We start from the raw sequence: 10921 nt of genomic DNA on the forward strand, positions 1-10921 counted from the left end.
TATAAGTGAATTAATGTTTATTTAAAACCATGCATGACTTTTTCCAGTGTGAATGGACTGGTTCGCATCATACCATACTTACAGATACCAAGTGACTATAACTTTTGTCCACAAGACATACTGGGTTAAACATTGTGATCAATCCAAAGGGTATCTTTTTTAAAAGAATTTAAGTACTTAGCTATAAAAATAAGTTAAATCAGTTGCTTATGAGACTTGTTTTTTTAAAAAAGTTTTTAATGAGTCAAATTTATTACAAAGAATTAATGTGGAATCAAAGCCAAATACGTTCCCCGGGACATGCCAGAGGTAAGCAAAATGTTGTTAGTAGAATTAACATTACTAAAAAAAATACTACATTTTTTTCTGAATAGTAATAAAGACATCATGGCACATTATCATTATTTGATAATAGGAAATAGGAACATGTTTCAACATTGACTTTTTGTTGTTTCTATAAAGGTAAAAAAAAAAACTTCGACATGTAAATTATAAATTCTAGTTGGTGAGCCATAAAGAGGTGTTCTCTTCAAGAGCATGCAATTCCCTATAAATAATGTGTCTCATTTCAATGCATATTTACATTTCAAACACAGCTCTTTCAGCCAATAACAACTCATCTACTTTATCTACAAAGACTTTAGTTGTACAATTCCACAATAATGGCTCCTTTGAATGTGTATAATTTTTTTGTTTGTTTGTTTGAATGTGTATAATTTTTTTAAATAGTAATAATTCACTTGTATTTTTTCTATTTTATTGATTTACATATTTCATATATGGCCATATGAATGACCAAGTACGTACAATATTTTTAAAGTCAAAAATAACAATTATATACAGTTTGCAAAGATCAGATTCTAACCATAGACACCTTTCATCTAGTCCAATGACTAGAGACTTTCCAACAGCAGTAATAACTACCAGGTACTCCATCAGGCCAAACGAAGCCTCAATACTATTGATTTATTTTTTTCCTTTAAATGCTTTCATTTTTCTTAAAGAAATGTTCACAATTTACTGTCTTTGAAACTGGCAATAGCTACATGAACAATGCCTTATGCCATAAATCAAAGTCTTTTCCTTATCCAAAAGCTACTGTTAATTGAAGGCAATTTTACAATTCAGATCAAATTCAGATGTCTAGATTCCAGATACCTGGCATAAAATATGCAAATCTGCCAAGAGAAATTAGATATTTTTCTTCTTTTCTTTTAATATAACCCACTATATAATAGTGAACTAAATATGTTTGTTTCATAGAAACAACTTACATTTGCCAGTACAGGGCAAATGGTCTATGTACAGATACATTAGGACTGCCTAACTGACAGTGAGTGTTGCTGACCAGGCTCCAAGTCAATGAAGCTAATATGGTGGAGCTCTCTGCTGAATGGACTTTCCCTTTAGGATACGTCGGATCTGGAAGAGAAATAAATAGGATTTGAGAGGTTTATTTCTTATGGTCAAAGTGGTGTATTTCCCTCAGAGTTTCACTTCTTTCTTATACATATATTCTACACCACTCCTATTAACTTGTAAGTATATGAAAAAATATGCACAATATTTGTCAAAATAAGGTGACTTAAAAAATATTACCACTCCTTCTAAAGTTTATTTCAGATCTCCTATAAAGATCTTTGAGTGCAAGAAAGTAACATCTCCGTTAAAAATTATCTGAAGTTGAAAATCTCTAATAACTTAAATAAGACCCATAATCCTTTCCTAATTTTTACTCCTCCCATATGTGAGAACATTTAATATAAGGCAGTAATTACAGTATATTATAATATCTTACTTATCTTGAAGTCAGCCTCAATTAATGAGAATGAAAGACCCGTCTTATACACACACAAGTCCATTCTTAACACCCTTCAAGTTAAAATAGCTGTCATGATATCCAAGTGTTAAAACATCTGTGCATAACTTTACAGATCACAGGAAAGCCCCTAGGCTCATCCAGAACCTAGTGATTGATTTTATACCCCAGTCTGACAAATTTTATTATCTGTCTCTCATCCCACAGCAGATCAGAAGCAACAATTTAGAAGAAGACTGGGTTAGGGAACACAACTGATAGTTGCTAGAAGGAAATACAATGACCACAGTCTGGCAATACAAGCAAGAGAAAAGGCCTTCTCCCCCACAACAAACATATACACAAAATACAAGAGCAAAAAGGAGAGTAATCTGAGAACATTTAGGGAAGAATCAACAGGCCCTCCATCCCTCAATACTCCTGAGAACCTCTTTCTATAACTCCATATTGCAAAGAGTGAAGTAGAAGCAAATACTGGGCTTAGTACTCTGCCATTTATATTTAATGATGGTTCCTGTCCTTGGGACCTCTCTGAATCTAAATTTTCTCAGCTGGACCTTTATATGGGAAAGTTTTCATGACTATTAAGTGGTCTAATATACATAAAACACCTTACAAACTATCAAGAGATTCTTTCTAAGTTATAAAGAGCTCTACAAATAGAGGTTTCTATAACATGATGGTCATAATGACATCTAGGAATCAAAGAAAAAGCTAAACTGCATTACGTATATCTTATTTTGTGATTAGTAAAGTATGTAATGACCTACTCACAGCTACAATCATCTTCATTCCATCCAGGAAAAGATTTTCATCAAAAATAGTTTAAGTTCTTAAAAGATTAAGTTCTTGTATCTAGAAAAGTTCACTTATGTGAAACTATTCAATCCCCAGTGATAATACATAACCATATTTGATTGGTAAGGCATAACTTTGTTTAAAATATAAAATATTTCTGGGTTCTGAATTACATAAAGTTTCCCTCCATTTCTTGTCAGTATCACTTAGTAGATAGAAATAACTGTAACAGCTAATGCTCACTGAACACTTGCTATGTGCCTGGTACTGTTTTGAACACTCTACAGGTGCAAACTCATTTAATACCCACAATATTTGAAGGCTCATACCTTACAAAACAAAGATTATCTTTCCTTGGTATCTGCAAGAACCCTGGTACTTTCTCTCTCATCAGCTTCTAAACCTCAAACCATTCTGATTTATTCTAAACCCAAGTTTGTGTCATGGAAGAGAAGAAAAGACTATCCCACCTCTGATAATTTTGGGTCCATGGATAAACCCTCTAATTTTTTACTCTTACTTTGTAAACACAGCAATTAACTCCAAAATGCTACAATAACTACTGTGGGCCAAGGACAGAGACAGAGCCCACCTGAAGAGCACCAGCAGGCCTTCGCCCTGCCCAACCTCATCTCCCTTTGTTTCAGACTGGAGTACTTAAAGGCATCTCCTCTGCCTCCTTTGACCCCCACCTGTTCTCCCACAGGGCCATCAGGCACCAGATGTACTGGCTGTTCGTTCTCCAAGTTCCGAGTACTTGGGTCTGCTCCCTTCCTCATCAACAGGCGGACTGCATCCAACTGTGTCACCCGATACTGCAGGCTGGCAGCAACATGGAGGGCAGTGTTTCCATTGTAAGCCTGAAGACAAAGACATGAAATCACACGCATCAAGAAGGGAACTCTCATGAAAGGAGCTCAAAAGCTTGAAGAAGATATAAAAGGTCATGCCAACACTGATGTGATTATTGAAGCTTTCTAAAATACCTTTGCATTCACAAAAGACAGGCAACTGGGCAGCTCCAAAAAGAGGCGAATTAGTTCCAGATTTGCTTCTTCAGCTGCCAAATGCAGGGCTGTGCGGCCACTTTTACGATCCTTTTCAAAGGCAAGAGGCGGGGAGAAATGAAAATTCAGATACCATGCCTTGGAATACATTTTTCACCCAATCTCTCAAACGCCTAACTCAGACTTGGAAACTCACTTTGAATTCTCCCTTCTCCACAAAGCCTTCCTTAATACCAAGCTAAATGGATTCTCTTACTCCTTTTAAATTCCCTATTAATTTTCCTATATGCCTCTTATCACAGTCTACCCTTGCATACAGGTGGCCATAAAATGTAGAAACATGTATTATAATACATGATTAAAAATATCATTTATCAATGAACCATTTACTATGTATTTACCTGTTTTTCCAGACTTGGTGGCCACCCTGTAGAGTTATATTTAGCTTTAACTCTCACCTCTTCTATTAGACAGTAAGCCCCCTAAAGCCTCAAGTGGTTTATGATTTAGGCGTTTTTTCCCTCTAAACCACCTAACCTAGTACCTTGCACACAGGAGATACTCAGCAATAAACTTCAAATTTAAAAAGAATAAAATATTTTCCAGTTTGAAAAACAGAAGATTAAGTCCAGATCCTACAACAATGAAGACACCCTTATGAAAAGCACTACGTTTATTAACAGTGCATGAAAATGGAAGCCAAAATGACAGTATCAATTTCAAGCATTCTTTCCCTTTCAAACAAACACTAATTTCTTCACAGCTAAATAACCTTTTAAAACATCATAATTTACAGATCAAAAAGAAATTGAAAAAGCAAATGAAATGATCTTTTAAAATCAAAGCTTCTTAACTATCCATATATTGCAACTCACTACACTAATTCAAAAAGAAAAGAAAAAAAGAAGTCTCAATCTGCACTTGGGAAAAAATGCTATAACCACTTTTCTCCCCTACCCATTTCAAAACTTTCTGTAAATTTACCTTTGCTTCCACTGCTGCTCCCATTTGAATCAGACACTTAATGGTGTCAACCAGACTCTTATTCTTCAGTAAAAGCTCCTGAACTTCAGGTGAATGAGGCTGTTGATTTCTCTGGAGTTCATGCACCACAGCATTGTGGGCCATGACTGCACAATGAAGGGGAGTCAGGCCTAGGAAAAAAGTATAATAAAGCAGTGGTCAAGGACCCCAGCCAGTCTTTTGGTTGCTCTGTAATTACAAACCTTAAGGATGGCCTCTAACTTTATCTACAAATGGGCTGCACAAGAACTAGTAAGGAAATCTGAATATTCCCTCCATTGGGTCTTTGTGTTCATTTTGTCAATAGAATATTTTAGCTTTAATTACCTCCTTCCTAGTAGGATACTTAATATTAATACCCTTAGAATTTATGGGCCCCACTCTCTAAACGGTTCTTTATCCAATAAAGTTTTAGCTGCTTACCATCATAGTTAGTTGCCTCAAGATCCACAAACTGATTGCTCCTTATTGCTCCCTTCTGAATTGCCTGCAAAATTTTAAAATAGATATCTGTTAGCAAAAGTCAAGTTACACAAATACTTATCGATTAGTACCCCAAGAAATAAGTAAGTCAAAAATAGATTAATATCTCAAAACAGATTGCAACAGGCAACCTATACCTGATTTCTCATATCCAAGCCCTATCTCTTTGGCCCTGCCATAATGGAAACCTGGTTCACTGTCTCTTACCTGAAGCACCTGGGAGTGGCCCTTCTCAGCACAGACATGCAGAGGTGTTCTTCCCCAGCAGTCTGTGGTGTTCACCTGGGCCCCAAGGTTCACCAGATCCTGCACAATGAGATGCTGATTGGCAGCCACTGCCACTTGAAAGGCACTCTGTGGATATTAAGAGGAAAAAGTACTTTTTAGACATAATACTATCATAACAAGGAACATGAAACTAAACTATGAGGGAAAAATCCACATGGAGAAAATAAATCCTATTAATAAGCAATCAGACAGTGTAAGACAAAGAAACTAAAATAAGCTTAGGGTGTGACTTTATTATACTCAGTGTTTGGTCAAATAATTACAAAGTTAACATTGCTAATGTAAAGGCTGATGGTGGCAAAAACTCAACACCTCAAAGTCAATATTAACTAAACTCTCTTGAGCTTGTGCTCTGAAATGACCCACACGAGACTGGTAGTCATTCACTTCACCATGAACACATCTTTGCCATTTCAGACTTTGTCAGGATCCGCACCTGTCCATTGTGCTCTTTAATATCCAGCATGTGAAGTGCATTCATCTTTCTTGCAAGAACATAAGAAAGTGCCCTTCTCCCTTGGGCAACAGCAATATGGAGAAACCTGGGGAACAAGGAAAGGATAACAGGTGAATTAATTCTGATTTCACCATGCTCATCTTTTAAAAAAAAAATTCTTCCTTTAATCCTTTTTTTTCTTAACCATTGTAAAGGACACAGAAAGCCCCTTTTTGCACTCAAATGAAATATTAAACAGCATAAATTGGTCTTCCAAAACCAATTATTCAAAGAAGACACATATATTTTTATTAATTAGAAAACGTAATTTGTTCATAAAAAAATTAAAAGGAAAACCCTTTCCTGAAATATTAGCTATCACTGAGTAGCAGTTTCTACCTTCACTAGTCATCTTGGTCAGCCAATCACTAAGGTGTAAGTTGGTATATCCTAGAAACATTCTGTGCCCCCTGGGTCCAATAAGCGTGGCTTACCAAATTAAGTACATGAGATAAAAGGATACTCACGTGTCACCATCAGCATCCTTTGAAAGAAAATGGTCCTGGGAAATATTTGCCAACTTGCTTTCTTCCTGCTCTACTTGCCACTGAAAAAACGACTTTCCTAACTGTGTGGTGTTCATTGGATTTCCAATGATATTCTGGAACGGCAGTGAAGTGTTTAAAGAAGCAGAGCCTGCATCATGCCCCACCATGGACTCACAGGCACTGTTTGGCATCATGCTGAAGTTCTGCAGGTGGGCATCATTTTGTTGCTGGACACTGGGGGAAGTCTGAATGGCAACAGCAATATTCTCAGAGTCTCCATAACTACTTAGAAGGGATGAAAAACTTTGGTTGGGGCAGAATTGTGCTTCCTGACCATCAAAGATATTTGGTTCATAGTTGGGAGACTGGGAAGTTCTAGAATAAGAAGTGTATTCCAGAGTTGGGTTGTGGGTGTAGTGCTGTTGCTGCTGCTGCTGCTGCTCTACATTCTGGTTCTGTGGAGAATACTGGTACATGGAAGCCTGGTCCATCATTTGTGAGGAGCCGCTGACTTGGAACGGTTGATATTTCTGAGGTGGAGAGAAGACCTGCCCTCCATGGAATTCCTGACACTGCTCTCGGGGGGAGTTCTGAGGGACCACCACAGGGCTCATCCAGCTAACTTGGACTGTGTTCAGTGAAACTGGGCTGCATTCATTCTTAATATTTATAATGTTCTGAAGCAGATCGACACTGCTGTCCTGTTTGGATTCATTGTGATGAACATCTTCCATGCTCTCCCCAGGCGTTGGTGTTTGAGGTGGTGTCTGGAAAGAAAGAAAAGGCAATTTGCACATTCGCTTCCTTCTAAAATTATCCCAGGAATAATTTCCAAAGGGTATTCAGAGAAAAACAGTGAGATACTTACCAAAAATTGGGCATGCAACAGAGCTGGCCTTTTGCAAGATGGTCCATCAGACAACAAATTGGACCCTTTCCTTTTCCCACTATATGATACTATGTTCTTCAATTCTGTAGCCAAGAAAGGAATACGGAATCTGTGATCATTTTACTTTATAAATTTTACCCATAATCACACTAAATTATTTTACTGTAAAGCCCCCATAAAATTATGACTAGAAGTAACTCTCACCTGTGAATTGCTCTGTGTTCACACCTTGTGTCTGTAAAAAAAAATTTTCCAATTTAGAGTATATAAAATGGTTTCCTGCTTAATATACATTAATAAATAGACTTATCTCTACCACCCTTTACAGCTCACCATAAATCTCTGATGTAGTTATTTTGTCAATATTTATTTCCTATCTCAATTTTCATTCTATCTTGCAACTTTCCCATTTATACTTTCATCTTAGTTCAATTCAGGTCAAGATGAAATGAATAAAGCCATTTGATTTTTCCCTTTCTAGTCAAAATGTTCCATTTCAATTGAGCCCCATTTATTTCCTTGCCCCTAATTTGCTTTCATTTAATATTCATTAAATTTCTCTTATGCACCCACCAGATGCCTGGCACTGGACTAAGTGATAGAAATAGAGCAAACAACAAGAAAAATATGGTCTTTGTCTTATGGACTTTGTTGTTACTGAAAAACCGTTGACTTTCTGGACCTAGGTCAGCACAGAATGATAGCCTTGACAGACTAAGCTCCTCCCCACACCACTCAAAACAAAAAATAGGTGCCACCTTTAAATCATCCACAGCTTGGCCAGAAGCCTTCTGTTTATGACTTCGGATGTGCAACAGGAGTTCCTTCACTGAGTTCTTCACACGAACACCTTGAAAGGGTCCTCTCTGCTGCCTGCCAACCCCCATATGGGGCTCAACTGTTCAAAAGAAAACAAAACATATCTCATTTAAATCTCTACACAAACATTAATAACCTCAAAGGCATAGCTGTCTAATGTATACACTCTCTAAGCAACAGACTGCAAAGCCTTTCCAACTCACTCTGGTCAATGGCCTTGCGTGTCAGTCCCCAGCTCTACTCAAAGATTCTGTGTTGCCTGATAACTTTCCCTGACAGGTACCCTAAGGATTTAAAACTCATAAAAAGGTGGTCAGGGATCCCCAGAACCAATACGTAGCCTCAAATTAAGCCTCTCTGTCTCTCAATCCTATCTAGCCATGAAACAGGAACACAGATTTTACCACCCTGATTCTCACAGATCTATAATTATTCTTGACTTTGGAAAAACTTTGGAGGACGGGATAAATGATGCATTTTTAGCTTTCCAAACCAAAGGAAATTTTAAAGTCTACTAATTCCACTCACCTAAGAAGGAACAAAATAACTTCCTCCAGAGATCTCAATGTACCAAAACCTAACAATTAACAATGTCTTAGATTTATTTATTATTTCCCTCAATTCATCTGTGCCAAGAAAGCCGCTTAAATTCACTGAGCTTAAACACATTTTCACATAAACCTACAGGATTTCCCCTCGCTGACTTTTTGAAATTGCTTACATAGGCCTTCTAAGTAAAAAGGAAATATGCTCGTTTTCACATTTAAACTTTAAAATGCACTTTAAGTACAGTATTCCATTTCTGACCACGATTATGTCATAATCTCTTGGGATATGAGTTGAACATAAACACGCAGAAAGTCAGGAAATGAATAATTCAGCCACTCTGTAGAGTGTGGGAAAAAGTAAGAAGATCAAACAAGAAAAACTGCATAATTTGAACACAGACACACACACATACATATATTAAATACATGAGATAAACAGCTCAATGATAGGGAGAATTAAACAATTAGTTGGTTTTACATTTACGTTTAGGAACTGCCAGAATCTAACACAAAATTTCTCTGGAATGGCAGCAGTTAATAAGTTAGCGTCACAGGGAGAAAAATGCGCTTTCAGAAATCCCCTATGGCTGTGTGGTAAACCAAGGAACCAGCAAAATAGTTTCTGCCAGATGAAGACCAAATGTGGAAGAAAAGGTCCTAAATATACACACGCTTTTTGGTTCTGTTACACACTTAACATACAGTGGCTGAAATCACTTTTTAAATGATTTTAAATAAAAATTTAAAATCACTTTTTAAAATAAAAGACAACCAAAACAGGAGTGGCTAGCAGTAGGGAATACCGGAGACGTTCTTTAAAATCATGTTGATTGGGCTCTCCAACGTTTGAGATTGTCTAGACGTTCTCTGTAGTCTGCCCACAGCAGCATCCTATTTTCCCTCAAATTATGCAACTCGGTTCATTAAGAAAAGAAACTAACTAATTCACAGCCTTACAGAGGAAACTTAATGACTTTCTTTGCTAGCTATGGCTTTACCCATTCTAAAGCACACAGAACAAATAAAAGGAAAGACGGTGGCACTTGGCTCAGTTGGTTTAACGTACAGCCTTGTAACACCAAGGTCAAGGGTTCAGATCCCCTTACCAGCCAGCCACCATAAAACAACAGAAGACTGCAGAACGTGTGGGCAGTCTCCTGAACCTTGTCAACACCAACTACAGACTTGAGTTGGTTTACAGTCCAGCTTCATCTTACTAACCCTTTAAGTCACGACCTCAAACACAGTTCCCAAACCCTTATCCTCTGCTACAGCTTTTCACCAAAACAGCCTCAAGAAAAAAAATTACACCCACTTCAGCTTCATCTTACTAACGCTTTAAGTCACGACCTCAAACACAGTTCCCAAACCCTTATCCTCTGCTACAGCTTTTCACCAAAACAGCCTCAAGAAAAAAAATTACACCCACTCCTCACTGTAAAGATGATTATTAAAGAAAAACAGTATAAAAAGAGAAAATTACACCTACATCTGACCCAAAACCTCGTCACAGTACATTAAACTCAAGAATGCTGTTTTGTGAGAGAGATCTAACGTTCTTTCCCGCCAGGAGTCAGCGCTCTGCTGAGTGGGGCTTCAAAAGCTCCAGGGCCAGCTGGACGGCGCCGGGATTTCACAGATGGTCAAAGGCCACCGAGTTACGTCAGGAGCCCGGCCCAGGGTAAGGCAACCAGCAGGCGCTTAATAAACGATGGCTAACGTGCTGATGTCCTGCGGCTGCGGAGGGCGCGCACGGGCCCCAGGCACTTCCCATCTGGGGAGCCCGCCCCTACCCTCGCAGGCGGGTGGGCCCGGCGTAGACTGGGGTGCCGGGCCGGTCCCCGCCCGGCGGGCGGCTACCTTGCAGGCGCTCGGCGCGGGCGCCTCTCGGCCGGGACTCGACGGCGCCGCAGGAGGACACGGACGAGGCGGAGGAGAAATCGGAGGAGTCGGAGCCGGGCGAGCCGGGCGCCGAGGGCCCCGACGACGAGCAGCTGGCATCGCAGGCGCCCAGGGCGGCGGCCGGCGGCGAAGCCCCGTAGAAGTAGGCCAGGTTGAGCGGGCTGGTCATGAGGCCGCAGTCGCCGGCCGCGTCCAGCAGCCCCTCTGCGCCGTGGCTGTCGTCCAGCAGCTTGTCCACGATCATGCTCCCGGGCTCGGCCTTACCCAGACACCCGCGCCTCCGGCTCGCTGCGCACGGTCGCCTCGCTGTGGCTGCTGCAGGATCGAGCGACTACCGGCGGGCGGACGGCGCGGGCACGGG

General features: G+C 39.5%; 1 protein-coding gene across 2 annotated transcripts in view; it reads right to left on the reverse strand.

The window, feature by feature from the left end:
* Positions 1–10921, reverse strand: part of NFKBIZ (nuclear factor of kappa light polypeptide gene enhancer in B-cells inhibitor, zeta) — a 28889-nt gene continuing 17968 nt past the window's right edge. Inside the window, exons 1-12 of one of the 2 annotated variants that reach the window (XM_008566698.1) lie at positions 10519–10857; positions 8050–8189; positions 7496–7526; positions 7271–7374; positions 6382–7169; positions 5855–5960; positions 5338–5484; positions 5071–5134; positions 4609–4778; positions 3604–3714; positions 3310–3477; positions 1–1422 (exon numbers count right to left, since the gene is read on the reverse strand). In XM_008566698.1, the coding sequence (XP_008564920.1) occupies positions 1369–1422; positions 3310–3477; positions 3604–3714; positions 4609–4778; positions 5071–5134; positions 5338–5484; positions 5855–5960; positions 6382–7169; positions 7271–7374; positions 7496–7526; positions 8050–8189; positions 10519–10804 (2169 nt within the window). In that variant the 5' untranslated portion in view covers positions 10805–10857 and the 3' untranslated portion in view covers positions 1–1368. Of the gene's footprint in view, positions 1423–3309; positions 3478–3603; positions 3715–4608; positions 4779–5070; positions 5135–5337; positions 5485–5854; positions 5961–6381; positions 7170–7270; positions 7375–7495; positions 7527–8049; positions 8190–10518; positions 10858–10921 lie in introns of those variants that run through there. The other variant, XM_008566699.1, reaches the window with a different exon arrangement.

Source organism: Galeopterus variegatus, unplaced genomic scaffold, assembly GCF_000696425.1.
Source record: "Galeopterus variegatus unplaced genomic scaffold, G_variegatus-3.0.2 Scaffold265, whole genome shotgun sequence".
Taxonomy (NCBI): Eukaryota; Metazoa; Chordata; class Mammalia; order Dermoptera; family Cynocephalidae; genus Galeopterus; species Galeopterus variegatus.